The 19,612-nt window shown below is 38.5% G+C and overlaps 1 protein-coding gene across 1 annotated transcript; it reads left to right on the forward strand.

Annotated features, from left to right (window-relative positions):
• Positions 1–3,686, forward strand: LOC107721944 (gastrula zinc finger protein XlCGF8.2DB-like). The gene is made up of 3 exons (XM_016530175.1): positions 1–40; positions 691–822; positions 2,433–3,686. The coding sequence occupies exons 2-3, from the start codon at positions 738–740 to the stop codon at positions 3,257–3,259; spliced, it is 912 nt and encodes a 303-aa protein (XP_016385661.1). The 5' UTR covers positions 1–40; positions 691–737; the 3' UTR covers positions 3,260–3,686.
• The last annotated feature ends 15,926 nt before the right edge of the window (positions 3,687–19,612 follow it).

Genomic DNA, 19,612 nt, shown 5'->3' on the forward strand with positions numbered 1-19,612 from the left:
CTGCGCCGCGCTCCTGCGCCTGTGATTCTGCTGAAGAAAGGTTTGTGGTTTTAATCGTTTAAAGTGTATAAATCAATAAAACGCGTTCAGTCTATTTAGAGTTTTTTTTTTTTTACAAGCGATGTAAAATGGACTATTTGTTATTGAATGCGACATTGAAATGCTTCACTTAACATTAATGAACGATTTTTTGTGTATCGTGAAGCAGCTGCAAACACGAACTCGGTCTCTGGCATGTATTGTTAGGAGAAACGGAGCTTTTTGAAACTCCGAGTGAATTGAACCAAATAGTTACTTAGCACAATGATTCAAATCTAGTCACGGCACGCTGACGACACCTGCAGGTTAAAACCGTGAAAATACAACGAGAACACAAAAGTGTAAAAAAGACTACACAAAAACTGCAAATGTTTTCAAGAAATGTGATCTACAAAGCATTAAATACCAAATATTAATCATACATACATATATATATATATATATATATGGACTTTATGTATAAATTGTGTTCTTTTATTAATTTGTAGTGCTAGTGTTTTACGGGTAATAATGTCATTTAGGGCCATTGCCTGTCACTCTGACTGACCCCTTTGCCAGTCTACTGACCACCGAACCAGGGAGCTTTTTGAGATTCACCCAGAGATTTAGTTTGGATTTATTTTCTTTCTGTTAATTATTCTCAAAGCACAGATCTACGAGAACAGCACTACGAGATCTACATGACGCACTATTAAAAGATGGCAATTATTAAAGAGGAGAGTGAAGAAATTAAGATTGAAGAAGCGTTCAGAGTGAAACAAGAAGATACTGAGGAACAAACAGGTTGGTTTCCATTCTCAAAGCTGAATTTGGACATTTGATTCTTGTTAAAATGTTGACCTACGTAAATGAGTGAAAAGAATGTCATATGAGTGTCCTAATTAAAGCAGTTTTATTTGACATCAAGCGGGTCGCCTCATGTGCACAGACATGTTGAGATCACATGGCCAGATAAATATTAATGCAAATAAAACTAATACTAATAAAGCGTTTCGACCGCTGACACAGCTTGGTGGAGCTACTTCATGCCGTCTACATTTGTTCTTCATTTAAAGGAGCTGCAATATAATAGTTAGATTAAATCAAACTCTTAAAACATTTGTAAGCAACACAAACAGTTAAAATCAAAGACAAATTCCGTACTAAACTTTCACATCTTCTGTCAATATCAGTGTTAAATGTACCATTAGAAGTTTATCATTAGATGAGTGTTTTTCTCCAGAATTTCATGTGGCAGCACACGTGTGGGATATTCTTCGCATTAAGACCCGCAATGTAAATGTAAGGAACAAACTCAATGTATTTTTGTTATAGGTGGATTTTTACAAGGAGATTAAGCTTGTATTTGATGCTGTAAGTGAGTGTTGTTTATTACTTACAGCTATGGACAGCCATTTTTGCTGCGGCGCCCGGGTAGCAATTGGGGGTTCGGTGCCTTGTTCAAAGGCACCTTAGTCATGGTTATTGAAGGTGGAAGAGAGCTACAATTCCTGCTGTAATCTTTGGGTTACAAGTCCGACTCTCTAACCATTAGGTCACGACTGTCTCAATATTAAGTAAGTTACCAATCACAGCCTATAGTTCCTTAATATTAACTTCTTGTTTATTGAATTATTGTATAACAGCAATATCACAAATGAAAACATGCTGATTTTAGAGAAAAAAAAATTCTCGTATGATATAAAAACCGGAAAATTTTGTCTGACAATCCTGTTAATTATCGACACTGGTCCTACTTCTACTTCTAAATCTATTAACATACTCCCGGGGACGCATATATAAGGAGAAAAGCAGAGGACCTAATACTGAGCCTTGTGGCACTCAATACTTGTGTTTGAGGAGACGTCTCTTCATTTACACAAACAAAGTGTTAGCGGTCGGATAGATGGGACCAAAACTGCTAATGCTTGATCACCAAAGCCAACATAATTCTCAAGCTATTCAAAAGAATGTTGTGGTCTGTGTTGTCAAACAGATCTAATAGCAAGAGAAGAGAAATTTCACTTTAATAAGCACAGTCTCTTTAAATTATGACTGAATATTGTTTTTCTACAAAACTGAACAGTTGAGTGGACAATATTTTTCTAATATTTTAGATATGAATGGCAGATTTGGGATTGGTCTATAATGAACCAGTTATTCTGGGTCAAATGATAAGGGGCTTGATAACTGCAAGCTTGGGCGTGTCCTAAAGAAAGTAACAAGTTAAAAAATATTGAGGTAATAGAATTCTGATAATACAGGTAACACCTCTTTCATAGCTTAGTGCATATAGGATCTAGCATACATGTTGGTTGAGATGCTTTAATGTTTTGTCTAATTTAATGTTTAATGTCTGTTGCTTTGGGCCATTAAACTGGGGTTAACTTGAATTAGTCTTTTTCTTTCTTTAGACCTGATGACACTAAAAGAGGACAGTGAAGAACTAAATGAAATGGAAGATAAAGACCAGAAACGTGATTTCATGATTGGAGAAAAATCCACAAAGACGAAGACTTCCTCACGAAAAAGAGGTCAGAAGACAGAATCTAGCAGTTATTTCACCTGCCGTCAGTGTGGAAAGAGATTGACTAATAAACAAAACCTTGACGTCCACATGAGAATTCACAATGGAGAGAAGCCTTTTACCTGCCAACAGTGTGGAAAGTGTTTCACTCAAAAACAAAACCTTAAAGTCCACTTAAGAGTTCACTCTGGAGAGAAGCCTTACAAATGCACTCAGTGTGGACAAGGTTTTACACATAAAGGAAACCTTAATGCCCACATGAGAATTCACAAAGGAGAGAACCCTTACAGCTGCAAACAATGTGGGAAGAGCTTCTCACGAAAAGAAAGTCTTAATGCCCACATGCGAAGTCACACTGGAGAGAAGCCGTTCATATGTGGTCAGTGTGGAAAGGGTTTGAGATGTAAAGAAACCCTGAATTGCCACATGAGGATTCACTCAGGAGAGAACTGTCTTACATGTCATCAATGTGGAAAGAGTTTCAGTCATAAAAGAAGCCTCAACACTCACATTGTAATTCACACAGGAGAGAAGCCTTTCACCTGCCCTCAGTGTGGAAAGAGTTTCACACTTAAAGGAAACCTTAAGACTCACATGAGACTTCACACCGGCGAGAAGCCGTTCACATGTCTTCAGTGCAAGATAAGTTTCACATATCAAAGAGACCTGAAACGTCATTTGCAAACTCATTCTGAAAATAAATTGCGAGTGTGACAAGGTTAACGAAAAGGAGCAATTTCAAAAATTGCCTTCGCATTCACTCTAGAGCAGGGCTATTCAATTGGCGGCCCGCCAATCATCTTCATCCGGCCCGAGGGAAGAGTACGCGCAGGTCGCACATACGCCTTGAATTGTTTTTGCACTAATTAATTTGTCCACAAGGTGGCATCACTGTCCCAGGCCGTGGTTTCACAGCCAAACAAGAAAAGGAAGAGACGCAACAACAACAAACTACCGGAGACCGCAACATCAATAGACGGCAGTGTTGACAAGCGCTTGTGTGAGAGGGTTATGAGATATCCTCAACACTAGTTTAAACGAGTTTCAAGACAGTGTTATCGGTCATAACTTCTGGCGAGAAATAGCGCAGACACTGAACGAAGATGATTATCAGATGGAGTACAGTTTGAAAGGCTGCGCGTTCGGCTGTACGCACACGCTGAGCAGCTTCAGACAAGCGCCAGTCAACCGACAAAAACACACAATTATGCCAAAACTATAAAATACAATTTATAGTTTAAGATTGTTTTAAGTTCACTTAAATTAAATGATATAGTCGACGCCGATGGCCTCGTGGGCAGCGCGCTGACATACAGCGCCATTGCGCTTCGGGTGTCACGAGTTAGAGTCCCGGCTCGCGGACCTTTATGATCCCATCCCCCTCTCTCTCACCCACTTCACTTCCTGTCGACCTATACTGTCCTATCTAAATAAAGGCATAAAACGCCATAACCCTTTAAAAAAAATACAAAATTAAATGTTATATTTTTCAGAGCCTACTAAATGTTAAAAATAATGTCTTTCAAGTATACTTTAATGTTGAATGGCTATAATTAATGGCTAACATTGAGGTGAAAATGCATTTAATAGAGACATCAGTAGCAGTATTGGTATCAAAAATACTGGCCTTTGTTAATAATAGGCTAGTTAGTAAAGAGATGCCATTAAACATATTTAAAATATACCACCTTTAGTTTCTGCATTAATTTGGAGGTTCAATGTGAAATTATGACAACATATTAATATGCAATTAATCATGATTAATTACAGAAAAAAAAAACCATTTAAACGACTGATAGACAGCACAAATTGTTTTATAGATGTTGGTCATATTAGTTGATATTGCATGCATTTAAATTTAATTTCTAATTTTATAGGCCCCCCAGAAAGAGATCGGGACGGCCCCCCTCCCCCTTGGCCCCCTTCAAATTTTCAATTCAATAATCCGGCCCTCAAACGAAACTAATTGAATAGCCCTGCTCTAGAGGAAGGCAATTGAATTGTGATCAGTGTAACAAAAAAATAAATAAATATTTGCCACACTCATGCAGATGTGAGACCCTATTTATGTTCTTTGTGTGTAAAGTGTTTTAAATGACTGCAGTTTAAAATGGCACCAGAAAATATTTATCTGTGTGAAATGAAGGCTACATTCAAATCACAAGTGAATGTGGACCAAATCTGATTGTCAAACTGCATCAACAATTGTTTTATTTGCATCCATCACCTCTTTATACTTTGCCTTGAAATTTTTATTTTCTTTTGTCATGTACATATGAACTTTGTCATGGCCATTTGAACTGACCAACCATCTACCATGGTGGGAAACTACATGACCACTGAGCAGCTAATACAGTCATTTCAGTGATGCTCCATTTCATCAGTTCATAGATTGGTACTTCGGAATTAAAATATTAGTTCAACTTTTGTCTTGCTGTCAAATGCAACAATGTTAATGGAAAAATATAAATAAAATGACACAATCTGTGCATAAATAATGAAGATTGTTTGTTAGATTGGGCCAATATAAGTCCAGACTCTGATTCTTTGATAGAGATAACAGTTCCTCTGTTATTCCATCCTGCCAGCTATGGCAAAAATGTTAGTTTGTTCTGATATGCTGATAAAAATGTTTAGATATGAATATCCACGCCAGCAGCACTGTAAGCAGAGTTTTGTCCGATACCCAAAACCAGGCAACAAAACTCTATTAACTTTAGTCTTTTATCAGCCTGAGAGGTTGACTGAGAAAGCTGTGAAATAGCAGGGCACAAGAGATAAAGCGTTGGTAAAAAAAAAAAAAAAATTGTAGGATTTACTGAATTATTTTATAAATATAAACTATTAGCATTTTTTTTTAAATTTTGACCATAAGGTGGCACTGTTCCAAAACTTTGAGTCCGTTCAGAGTATGGTCCTAATGACACATACCAAGTTTCATAATGATATTCTAATGCATCTGTAAAATACAGCATATTACTACAAAATTCAAGTTTTATGATTTAATGACAAACTGTTAAAAAGTTTAGCAAAAATAGCCATTTTTCATATCTCCTGACCAGCAGGTGGCACTGTGCTAAAACAATGCATGTAGCCTTACGCCCCATTCACACGGGGCGTCAGCGTCAATGCCTCTCGTTTACTTTGGAGTGACGTCAAACGTTGGCGAAATGAATTGTGGGTCCGTCGTGTCACGTTGGGTCCGTTGCTCGCGGCAGAAGTTGAAAACTTTTCAAGCGCCAACGCAGGCGTCAGCCAATCAGATGACCTTATGAAAATACCCTAGCGCAGACGCTAGCCAATCGCGTTCATGCAACACCACAAGACTAATGTGATTGGCTGTTGTCACTATGACGGTCGCGTCAGCACCAAGCTTCAGAAACGCCCTCCGTCAAGCGTTAATGCTGACGCCCCGTGTGAATGGGGCGTAAAGGCTGATTTATACTTCTGCGTCGTTGTCCGCGTCAACGTGCAGTACACATGCAAACCGCTAGTCAGCAGTGTCCACGGGCATGTTGCTGGTGTAACCCGCAGTACCACGGCAAAAGCCGAAGAAGAAGCGGCTCGTCGGAGAAGCATTATAGCCGTGACGGCGGCAAATAAATATTAAATCATTAAATCATTATTTAAAACTACAAAAAGGAGACAACAACGGAACAGGAGATGATGGCATTCTTTCAATCTGCACAAGGACTTGTACCACGGCAGATCAACATTGTTTGTTGCGGACAACTACTGATGTATAATGCTATGTAGTATAATAAATGATAAGACACTTGTTCTTTGCTTTGTTTTATTTTATATAAGAAGGTTTAACATTAAAATATATTAAATTGCACATAAACACACACAAAACTCAAGTACATATGGAGGGAGGGGTTCTTGCAGACCAATCACAGCGCTTGCGGTCTGCGTAGAATTGACGCGCTGTTAGATTTTTGGAGAGGTGCACGTCAGGCTACGGCGTATGGGTGTGCGTCTATGCGTAAGCTACGGTGTAGGTCCGACGCAGAAGTATAAATCAGCCATTAGGTGATGCGTTTGATGACGTGTACCAAGTTTGGTCAGAATATGTTATTCATTGATTTTTGCCAACATGGTCTGATGATGATCTAACCTAATTTTGGTGAAATGACCAGCTAAAATTTTAATTATGCATTTTGACTCAGCATGAGCCAAGGAATCAGAGGGAAACTTATAAGCAAATTATAAACATAAGTGCTAGACTTCTTGCTGTGGTTACTGTTGAGACTGTCCTCTTATCTATATGCCAAATTTCACAACTGTCTACCATACGATTCTATGGGCTGCCATAGACTTGCAGAGCGAAAGAAGATGAAGAAAACTAACGGATACAAAAGGTGCCTACGCACCTTTGGTGCTTGGCTTCTAATGACTTCTTCACAACATCATCTGTGATGTTAAAACCATTGAAATGAAGATAATTCTATCAGAAAGACTCAGAGAGAAGGTAAACGTTTACATGGTATTTATACGCTCAAACTCTGCAACTATGGAATGCCAAACCTGACAAAATTAGAAATACATAAATATACAAAGAAATGTAAAAATGCACAAATAAATATACAAAGAAAAGTAAAAAATAAATATGTATTTATACTTTTATTTCCGTATGTATATTTTTATTGACTGATTGCACAGACACTATTGGAAGAGCGCTGAACTGGACGATGACATCATTGAAGCCTCAATGAACTCACTTTAGCTGGAAAAATGACTTTTTGTTATTGTCTTGCATTATCGACTATTTTTATAACTACTTTCCTGTTTGACACTGTAAAGCTGCTTTGACACAATCAGTATTGTTTAATGTGCTAGCTATACAAATAAAGGTGACTTGACTTGATTTTTTCCCCACATTTATTTATTTTTCCTTTTATTTATTTATTTATAAATGTATTTATTTCCACATTTATGTATTTATTAGTGGTGTCAAAATTAGCGTGTATTAATGCAGGCGATACATTTTTTTAGTTTAACGCGTTAAAAATATTTAACGCAATTAACACAGGGGCAGGGCTAGGGTTGGCCACCCCACTCACAACTGCTGCTTCTGTCACTTTTTCTCTTGACAACAAGTGCATTTATTCAGTCGCAGAACGACTGAGAAAGGGAGACGCGCGCTCCTCTTCACTTCAGCGCCAGGCACGAGTCAAGCGAGCGCGGAAATATGGCAAACCCAAAGGTTCAGAATTACGCTATAGATTAATCGTGTTTACAGCCAAATGCCGTCAAATACGGTGTTTTGAGCAGTATTTGCAAACGCAGTAAAAAAGCGTGAAAATACTTCAATGACACCATATCTGACGGCGTTTTAGTGTGCATGAAAAGCACCGCTTTTTACGCCGTTCATATTGCTATATGACGGTGTAAAAAACGGCATTTTGGTTGCACAGAGCGCACGTCATTTACGGCGTTTTGCTCATAGTATAATGAGCCACGGCCACTGATTTCCACAGCCAGTAAGTTTGAACGGTTTTCACCCAATCAATGGTTAACTTCTGCAAGTGTCTTTGGCTAGGGTCCGAACAGATCATGGAGGAGAAAACAATGATGTCTGTGTGATCATGAACATTTTCAGGGGCTCAGAGATAACCAGCATATTGAGAGGCTCTGGGGTGACATGTGGCGGGCATATAATCTCTTCCACTTCCTGGAGAGTGTAGGTATAGTGGACATAGACAATTAAATGCATCTCTGGGCACTTCATTATGTCTACTTGCCAAGGATCAACAGAGACTTGACTGCCTTCATCCGACAATGGAACAACCATGGGCTGAGAACTGAAAGACATCAGACCCCAATGCAGACCGAGGCTGTCTGGAACAACAAGGACAAAGAACCACAGCAATGCAATAAATCTTTGGCAGAAGAGCTGGGCCAGCAGATGAAACTGTTGTTCAAGGACCATCTGAACAAGGAGAAACGACATCAAGAATGCAGGGAGCAGCAATGGTTGACTGGCCAGACAGAGTACTAGTACCACAGAATCACTACACCAGGGGTGCCCAACCCTGCTCCTGGCGATCGACTGTCCTGCAAAGTTTAGCTCCAACTCTAATCAAAGACACCTGCCTTTAATTTTTAAGTGATCCTGAAGACCCTAATTAGTTGCTTCAGGTGTGTTTGATTAGGGTTGGAGCTGAACTTTGCAGGACAGTCGATTGCCAGGAGCAGGGTTGGGCACCCCTGCCCTACACTATGGACAATGCAACCTTGGAGCAACTTGTTGCACAATTTAATGCACTTGGTGGGACACAAGCAGAACTTGGATTAGACATCCTTTGCAATGTTTTGTCGTTTTTGACATCTTTAAATCAATCATAGGAAAGGACGAGTTCATCCCAGAATAGAAATTATGGCTGCATGTTATGGTTGACTTTCATTAAATGGGCAAAACATAGAGCTAACCTTTCAAGTTTGTTTAGAGTATGTTCCATTATACATTATTACTTTCATGTTTTTATTTCTTGGCACCAAAAGAACTGTCCAAAACATCCACATATTTTTTGGTGAAATTTGGTCACTTTTTATATTTGTATGGACCCAAATAAGTCATTATTTTAATATGTAAATATGTTAAGATGTTGTAGTAGTCATTTTAATTTAAGGTCATGTGCATCAATGCCAATGTTCAGCTCTTCTGGAATGCTGGTGAAATAAAAGTGCCCAGTTCCCACACCAAAATTGTTTTCTGATTTATAATTTGACAATCAAATACATTTAGATCTTGCCCCAAAATTTTTACCAGAGCTTTTATAAAAAATTCTAAAGATTCAGATGTTTGCAAAAACATTAATGAAGTTTCCACACTTGACAGACACCTGCCTCACTCACAAATTGAGTCCTTACCACCATGTCTGTTTTGCTTATTGCTTATTGACTTTAAAAACGTAACGAAGATTAAGAAGGTGACGCTTATACCTTCCCAAATCCGAGAGATCCTTTTATTGCAAGGAACATTAATTCCCTGAATTCCTCTTCTTCTGACACACCTCTTGGCAAGTAGAGAGTCAGGGCACGGGTTGAAGCATAAGGAATTCTTTGGGTTGGCTCCTCTTGGTCATAAAATTCCACTTGGCACTTTTGCTGAAAGCCCAGTGGAGGGACAGAATCTGCTGCAGTTACAAACACTAGGACATCCTCAAAGGATATGCCCACATCTTCTGTTTGTGTGTAAGGCAAGAAGCAAAATCTAATTACATTACAAAACAGTGCGCAGTTAAAGAAACACTTGTCTTGAATCAACATTAGCCAGCACTCCCACTGGAAGACAGTGTCCTCCTCAAGGTCTCGCCTGTTGCTCTCTGGTGAACTCTAGACAATGTTGAAGAGGTCTCTGACTTCATTTCTTGTCAGTGTACCTCTTGTGTTGGTAAACAAGGGGAGGAAAGCTGTCCAATTATTAAGCACCACCTCCCACAACCGGCCACAGGATTATATTACACAGCTCATTTACATGCTCATGCTTACTTACATTACTCACTTACACTGCTCACTTATATCACATTACTCACTTATATTACATTGCACAATGTTTAGTTAAATATAATGAACAAAAATATATACATTTTACAACATATTCATGAAAACCACAGTGATATATATACTCTTATACCCAATGCAGGGTTTCTAAATAAGAGTTAATATTTTTGGTCCAAGGGACTTAACTTCAGGTAGATACAATACAATTCAGGTGCAATACTTGAAATACTATTAAATAACTGATTCTGAACACAAAATGTACTGTCAGTGTAGGTTTTTAAGCCTATAAACAGCCTGTCTACCCCTGTACTGCAGTATATTCCAAACAGACTTGCTCTCTGCTGGAGTTGTCACACTGCATTGTCTAGAACACACAGACGAGGCAGCACGGTGGCTCTTCAACCAGGTCCTTGTATACTTTCTAGGATCAAACTTGGAAGTAGGGGGTCCGTTGATATTCATCATCATTAAGTTTGATATGTTTGAGACCAGTAGGACAGCCCTTTTGTCTGTGCTTATGTTGTTCATAAGGCTAAAGTTTCTCTCACACTCTGCTGTGCTGACAGGGAATGTTTTCATACAGTTAATGAGTGGTTTTAGGCCATTGGGCTCACTGTTGGGCTCTTCCAGTAGGTCCCGCATCCCATTCAGTGCTTGGTCTGAGCACAAGTTAAATCGCTTGCACTGCCGCTTAACTTGTTCTTCACCATGGCGGATGCTGGGGTTTGATGGCCATTTACTCTGATCAAGGATACTGAGGTCCTTGATAGTCTCATCTTCGAAAGACATGCGTTGCTCAAGATTGTTCACAAGGCTTTGTAAGAACTGGCCTGGATTGATAGGCTTGAGCTTTGTATTTCTTTTCAAAGCTATAGATCGATACACCCCACTCTCTTTTGCTTCTAAAGCCTCACCATATTTCTCACCTGGACTCTCTCTAAATGAATGTATCACTCTGATTGTGCGTTTCAGCAGATGCTCAGCTCTGAGGAGAGTTACAGAACGAGCCAGAAGCTCCTGTGACAGGACACTTAGTTCATGGAGTGTGTCATACATAAGCAACCAAGGTCACAAAGAAATTCAGGACTTTGAACACGGTCCAATAAACCTCTGTGCATTTGCTTCTCTTTGTTGGACCTCCTCTCATCAGAACAAGCATTCTTAAAGTGCTGCACAAGAGCTCCCAGTGATGTCCAAACAGCATGGACTGTCCGAAAGCTACTGGCCACCCAGCATACATCCAAGACTCTGCCAATGTGAAGAAGTTGTGAGCCTACTTCAGCTGCTGCCTCTTTGAGTTCACGCTCATTTTTGTTTGAAATACTATACAGAGAATGTAGCTTGTGCATAAATGCTTTAAAGTGATTCACAGAGTTTACCTCATCAACTGCATCTGACACAGCTAGTTCAAGTCTATGGTTCATACAGTGCCATACAAAAAGCTTTGGGAATCTCAAGGTCAACCTGGTTGCTACTCCTGACTTTTTTCCTAACATGACGCTGGCGCCATCAGTCACAAATGCTACCCAGTTTTCAAGAAGCCATTCTTCTGTAACGCCAGCATTCGTTAAACAAGTGAGTAAACCCTCTACTATGCCATCTGCTCTCTGATTTTCCAGTTCAGCAAGCTCAATTCAGGGCTTTCTTGAAGAGGCCTCGTCAATTATGACAGCTAACTTACTAGATGACGCTATGATGCTACTAACGATTTTGCTCTGCATCTCATTGCAACATGTTTGATTATTTGTGTAGCACTGTAACGTGAATGAAGTATCGAGCCCATTTTTATACCATTCAATTCTTGCAGCTCAATGAGGCTCTCATGGTCAGAAAAGGGTCTGTTCTTTTTGGCCAAATGGTAGGCTGTTCGAAACATAGCTTCGGGTTACTTCATGAAGGACTCAGTCATAGCCGCCACTGCATTCTCAATAACCGCTTCTTTCTGTTGTTCTGCCATCTTCACAGCTTGAGTGTGTGCCTTAGACAAAGCATGTTTCCTCACCTTATTTCTCAAGGCTGACAGACTTGTCTCTCTACTTCCCTGGACAGAAACTTGAATTTCAAAGTTCATCCATTCTCTTGAGAGAGATACACCTTGCTCCTTGATGATCCCAAGGGAGTTCACACTGCTACAGACCAGACACGCTGTGAAGCATAAACAAACAATGTAACTACTGTATTCATATTTGTATGTGTGTAGTGTCCATGTCTCCCACATACTTACAAGCACACAAACACACACACACACACTGTATATTTTCTTTGTTAGTTCTGTCAACTTCTAAAACGGTGGACAATCTACCTAAACTTACCCAATTTTTGGTTTTTGTATCCTAACCAGGGGTTCTTGGATTTAAATTCTTCTTTTTGTTTGGCTGTCCACAGGTCTGGCCAGTCATTATTGGTGTCTACAAAAAAAATAAAAAAACTGTTTCTCCCATGACATACAATGACGGGCATATGGTAATTTCGAGGCTGAGCCCTAACATATGTTAACATAATTTACAAGGTTCTGTTATTAAAATGTGCTCACCTTGCTTAACGTCTTCAGCTGAAGAGGCAGCATCTCTGTCATTGTCGGCACCCTCTCTCAGGGTGGGGGACGAAGCGGGCGCGGGTGCTTGGCTGACGTTAGCTGTGGTGCTGTCTAACAGTACCGTTGTAGCATCGCTATCGTTAGCTGAGCTGCTGGCTAACAGCAGTGTAACCGGTGCTTCTCCGGCTAACCGGTGTAGCATTGCGAGGTCGTTTGTAATTCTGAAAACTTAATTTTTGAGTAATTCTCTTTATTTTTCTTATTAATTTAATTAATTGAAATGGCCTTGAACATTGCTAAAATGACAGGCAGCGAATCAGGTAATGATTGACAGTGCTCTGATCCAATGGCGTTGGGCATTGTCAGATTATCGTGGGGTGGGGTGGTTGCTAGCATATTCAGTGTTGCCAAGTCCGCGGTTTTCCCGCGGAATTGGGCTACTTTAACACTGTTGCCGCGGGTTGTTTTTCATGTCCGCGGGTTTAAGCGACCCCAATAACGTGATATTTATCCCCTAAAATGCAAATTTTACCAAGGGAACCCCACCAAAAACTTGTATTTTACCCCACCGGAATGCGATTTTTACCGGGGGATCCCCCTCGAAATGTGATTGGGATAGTTTTGAGTAGCAATTGGACAGGTTTTGTTGTGAAAACCTGGCAACCTTGATCATATATCAAGGGAAACACCGGCTCCTCAGTCCTGACCGCATCACTGTATTTACTGGGTGTTTTTAGGGAATATTTGCATTTATTCACAATTTGATTGGGCTACTCGTGTGCTGATCTTTCATGATTTTCGCTAATGCAGGACACTAATGAATGATGCATATCAGAGGGGATTTAGAAGTGGGTATAAGCAAATCCGACTGAAAAAGAAGTGGGTATACGCCGAATACCTGCGTATACCCTCCACTACACCACTGCCATCATCCCTCCTTCTACTCACCTGCACTCCTTCAGCAATCACCCAGTCACTTCCCACTGATCACCTCCAGTACTTGAAATCCTTGAAAGTTTCTGAATCTGAAAAAAAAAGTTTTTGAAAAAAGTTTTTGAAAATAAACATACATAGATACAGGTCCTTGAAAGTGCTTGAATTTATTTTGTGCAAGAAGTTTTCTGGAAAAAATTCCATATTATTCCCTCCGGTCCGCTAATGTGTTATTTTGCCAACATTTCGTGGCCTATGCATACTAGCTGGCTTGCTTTACGTTAGTTATGCGCATTTACACGTTGTCCTTGAAAGGTCCTTGATTTTGAAGTTAACCAAGGTGTGGGAACCCTGCCTATTCCAAGTCTCCATTCTCCAGCTCCTCGTCTCCTGTCTCCAGCTCTGTTGTGTTCTACCTGCAAACAAAGAAAGGAAAGTGCTCAGATTATATTCATCAGTGACTGTTAAATGTGTGTGTGTGGCAATTTATCTCTTCCGTGTTCATCCCGCTGCATCTGCATTCCATATCCTCCACTGCATTACCACTGTGATTAATAAAGCCTGTCTTTATTTATACTTACCATCGTCCTTGTCTGTGTTTTCTGACAGAAAGCATGTCAGATTTACAAATAGACCATTAGTAAATGGAAAATCTCACCCTATATTATCATTCACTGTTTTCTATCATAAATGGATGGATGGATTTAATGACATATGTATGGAACAACATTTCCACTCTGAATATGGACATTACTTTAAAATGAAGGAGACCCAACATAGTGCACGTTATTAGGAGTTTTTTTTAGGATAGATTTGACAGCTGGAAGTTACAGTAAATAATATTTATTTCTTTACCTGAGGTAGATGTAGTGTGTTACTAACTGCCCATAAATTGTGGGCAGATCACTCACTGAGGCTGTGAAAATGTTGGGTACCCCACAGTCACAAATCCAGTCCCCCAGGGAGTTTTTAAGCTCTGTCTGCTTCACTGCAGTGCTGTATCTGACAACCTAAAATCATAGAAAAACATGTGGCTTTAAAAAATATCAATTATATATATATATATATATACATACATATCTAGAGCCTTCTGATCGTAGCTGAAGAGCAGCTGTCCAGGTTTGCCCTCAAATATCCCAAGGTTGCTTTGGAGCGCAATCATGAGGAGTCTAAGGAAAAGAAAAGAAAAAAGTAAAGTACTGTAGCCTGAAAACAATTTCACAAAAGTCTGTAAACACCTTAGACTTGGGATATTGGAACATATCATCATAAATCCTTAACATTTCGTGATAAGTTTGCATTGATAAGAAACAACACATTTTAATTAAGTATCGAATAAAATTATATCATTTAATTTATTGTTCAACAATTATTGTAATTTAGATAATTGTTCATTTGGGTGATGCACTATTATATAAAATTGGCAATAAAATTTGAAGCCAGCCTTTATGCTGCTTCTCAAAGCCTGGCCTAAAAGTTTAAAACAATTTCAAATGCTTTAAGTTTGACAGGCTTAATATGTGGAACTTTTTATAAGTTTACATTTAGCATATTTTAGCAGCTAAAACATTTAGCTGGTTGGTAGGTGTTAAATGAAGCCAGGAGGCTTTCTGTGTGGAGTTTCCATGTTCTCCCTGTGACAGCTCCTGGTATGTTTCCCCCACCATTCAAAGACATGCAGATTAGGTGAACTGGAGTCACTAAATTGACTTTAGGTGTGTAAGTGTGAATATGTGTGAGTATTAGACTGATGGATGGATGGATAGAATACATACGATTAGACTATTGCTCCTGACCGGAGAAGCCAGGAGTACTTCTTCAATCTCAGATCCGGATGAGTCTATATAGAACTCCTCCCTAATTGACACTAAATATGTACAAAATTGAAAAAAATAATTATTATTACCATATTTTACACAACATATTTTAACAAATTAGAAAATAAAAAATCTTCAGAATTTCAGCAAGACATAAAACACGTCTTGAAATGACATCTTGCTTTTGAAAAATGTACACTTATAATCATGAACCTAGCCTGAAGGTCATGATGGATGGGATTGTGTTGGTGTGGGCTGTATGGCTGCTGCTTCCTGTGGGCGCGCTATAGCAGTGGTGTGGTCAACCTGGCACATGGGGTTTTTTTAAAGGAAATGAAACTTACTGGAAAAATCATACAGACATAATCATATAATAATAACTAGACAAGTTTTATCTTGGCTTGACAAAGCCTGGCATTAAAAAAAAAAGATGAAAAACCTTGAAATTTGATAGCTGTATGGTTTGTCAGGTAAATAAACATGCTTTCACATGACGCTAGCATGTTTTAGAAAAATAATATTTTTAAATAGTGAATCACAATAACAAATTATTACTAAAAAACATTGTGATGTCGTCCAGACACTATCAAAATACTGATTTTTTATTTTAAGTGCATACAGCTCAATTCCATTCTCCCTTTCAACCTATAGTGTAAATATGTGGAGTGGCATCTCAGCCAGAGAATATGAATGAAGAACTATGTAAAATTGTGTATGTTTTACAGAGGTAAAATCAGAGCCAAAATGTAAAGACTTGCTCTGTGTTGATAGAGGCGAGAGTAAAAGGTGAAGGACTTTTAATTTATTTTTGTGGTTCAATGAAGATGCCTAACTTACTGTGTTTGTCACACAGGTTTCATCACATGATGCAGATTTAACAAGCAAAGGCCTATGGGCAGTACAACCATGCTTTCACCTTCAGACGAATATAAAGAGCAGATCTCCCCAATGCATTGCTTGAGTGAACGTGATATGTGAACTCACCCCTGTGTGATCTATAATGGCAAATGGTGGCTTTTTAGCATAGAAATATATATACACAGTGGGTACGGAAAGTATTCAGACCCCCTTAAATTTTTCACTCTTGGAAGACCTTGATTAGCTGGATCAGGTGTGTTTGATTATGGTTTGAGCAAAACTGTGTTAGAGCTGTGGCTCTTCAGGAACAGAGTTTGAGACTGATGCCATAAACACTTGTAGCATATACCTTTATCATTAGGTGAAGTGTTTGGCATTCCAATTGAGCCTACTGACTGGTTTTAGCAGGTTTTCCACCCACCCCCATCAGCAGCAAGATTGCCTTGCTGCTGATGGGCCCATAAAACCATTGTTTCAAGGTCCCTTGAATTTGTTATTCGGTGAAGATTTGTTGTTAATTGTCTTTTTTATGTTATAGGCAATCACTCAGACCCACAGGAATTCATCGAATTTCTGTTCTGTGCATTTCCACAACTAAGAAATGCTGGAGGATACGAACTAATGAAAATTTCCGGAACTACACGAAGCCGCGAGCTACACAGTCAAATATCTCAAAGATCCTCAGACCTTCATAGGACATGCTACAATTTTTATCCGTCCACTGCAAAAAAACTTAAATCTTGTAAGTCTTCTTTAAAAATGCTTTTTATCACTAACTTGGTTCAGTAATGCATTCAACATTTAACCAAAATGTATTTTATTATACTGCAGTGAGAGAATGTATATTCTACTGCTTTTATGTATTGTGAAGATGTGCATTTTAATGAAGATGTTTGGGTTTATATCCTTATTGTTAAATGTGGTGTTCTTGTGTGTATGAACAGGAAGCTAATGTAATGGAAAGGAGTGGGCTTAGTGGACCGCCGCAACGGTGCATACTCTGCGGGAAGGAATTTTCCTTTACGGAAATAAAAATGCATCGTGAACTGTGCATGAGGTACTTACTATATCTGTATTTTGAAGTCCTGTAAATTGCATGAATTAGATTGGAAATGCAAAGCCAGACTGTTTACTTTCTCAGTGTACATGCATTCTAATAGGGCTGCATGATAATGTTATTCAGCTTTCAGATGATGTATAAATCTCAATTTCGAGATTTATACATCAAAAATGGACACTTATGACTGATTTTGTGGTCCAGGGTCACATATTTGTTTTCAGATCATCAGCGCTTCTTGCGCATGTAGAGGGAGCGTGTGCACAGGGTTGCCAGATTGCAAAGATAAAGTAAAACGCCGGGAAGAAAGTGTTTCCTTTTAAGGGAAATGCTCTATTTAGTGGGATTTAAGCTCTTTGCATCTGGCAACCACAAGCGTGAACGCTAGTGGAGGTGTGTTGTCAATGCAAGATAACGCAAATGCCAAATAAAAAACACGTTTTCAGGAAAAATAACTGGTGGGCCCAATATAGTGACTATTATTATATTATTTTTAATCAATCGAGAGAAGCAGATACCGTTATTGTGATTAAAATGCGATTAATCGTGCAGCCCTACATTCTAAGTATTATATGATTTTAAAGGGGTCATATGACATTGCTAAAAAGAACATCATTTTGTGTATTTGGTGTAATGCAATGTGTTTATGCGGTTTAAGGTATTCCCGCATCCGCGCTCGCACCTTGTGTTTGCGGCTGAATGCAAATGATCATAATTGATGGACAACAATGCCCGTGAAAAGACATCAGCAATCCGGCGCTGAGAGAAGAAAAAAAAAAAAGTGAAAACGAAGCCCGTGCATCACTTTCAGGCACATTCATAATTCCGTGAAACTTTTTTGGCTGTTGACGTTAATAACGTGTTTTAATATCAGTAATAATTTCATCACCACCAACGAATCTAATTATTCTCTGAGTTTCCATGTTCCCTTACGAAAATTAGCCATGGTTTTAACACGAATAAAACCAAAAATCATGGTTCTTGTAGCCATCGTAACTGCAAATTAACCATGGTTTTTGTTACTTCAAATAATCATTTACAAAAGTATTAAGATGATAATTTTTTGTGGTTATAAAAACAGACCTAAGCCAACAATAGCCTTCAAATGACTAAAAATGTATTATATAAAAACAATGAGGCAATAATGATTGGTTAATTAATAATTACATGGTTTCATTGAATAACACTGTTAAAATATATAATGTAATACAAAATAAACAATTGATATACATTACATGTTATTACAAATGCCTGCAAAGGGAGCCAAAGGCCATGTAATTGCTGCTGCTACACTTACAGGACGATCAAATCCTTGTTTAATAGGCTATTTACCTAACATTTAATTAAAAAATATCTGCTTAATCTTTAATTTTGCCACCTTTTTTGCTATATATAGATGACACAACCTCTATAATTTCTTACACGAATAAAACCAAAAATCATGGTTCTTGTAGCCATCGTAACTGCAAATTAACCATGGTTTTTGTTACTTCAAATAATCATTTACAAAAGTATTAAGATGATAATTTTTTGTGGTTATAAAAACAGACCTAAGCCAACAATAGCCTTTCTAATGACTTAAAATGCATTATATAAAAACAATGAAGCCATAATGGTTAATTAATAATTATATGGTTTTGTAGCGAATCAGCTCAAATGGGAAATATGAATAATTAATCATAACTAGTTATAATTAATTATAAATATTTAGATCCGCTGTAAGTATTTACTTGACCTCTCAGGGTCAACTGTCTGTCAATTCTAAGAACGTTAATTTCCTGGTTAAGGGAAATAACTTTCTTACTGTACAATACTACACAGAGCCTGTAGCATAAATCTGCATGATTAAGGGACTCCAGTTATGAGCAAACAATGAACAACGTCAAGTGTGATACAAGTAAGACTTTATTAACTACATAAACACTTAAACTAGTCTAACATACACATACACACACACACACACACACGCATACAGTTGGTATAGGAAAAGGAGTTAAAGTTTAGGCAGTAAAAAGAAGAGAAATAAAAATGAAGCTATGGTATCATTGGATATTCAGCAGAACTACAGCCCGAAGAAAACATCAGATTCTTAGTTCAAACACACATTTGTAAAAAGGTGCAAATTATACTTAATGTATCAATTAATAAGACTAAGTTTGATACTTGCACGTCTTGTCTGTCTGACAGAGATTCCTGATGCAATCTGAAGGCTCAAGTTGATCTTTGCGGAAGTTGGTTGATGAAAAAGAACCAGTTTAAGTCAGAGAATCCCGGTGAATGGAAAGTCAAAGCCGAAGCCTGGCGCAAACTTAGGGTGTCCTTAGGAGCGTTCTAGCTCACATCTTCTCAGAATCTAACAG

The sequence above is a fragment of the Sinocyclocheilus rhinocerous genome, unplaced genomic scaffold (genome assembly GCF_001515625.1).
Source record: "Sinocyclocheilus rhinocerous isolate Xijiao unplaced genomic scaffold, SAMN03320098_v1.1 scaffold2289, whole genome shotgun sequence".
NCBI classification, from domain to species: Eukaryota; Metazoa; Chordata; class Actinopteri; order Cypriniformes; family Cyprinidae; genus Sinocyclocheilus; species Sinocyclocheilus rhinocerous.

Excerpts from the sequence above, each read along its gene's own strand:
- LOC107721944 (XM_016530175.1), top strand. The coding sequence starts at position 738 with ATGGCAATTATTAAAGAGGAGAGTGAAGAAATTAAGATTGAAGAAGCG. Across the intron at positions 823-2,432 it reads AGATACTGAGGAACAAACAG|ACCTGATGACACTAAAAGAG; the intron begins GTTGGTTTCCAT and ends TTCTTTCTTTAG.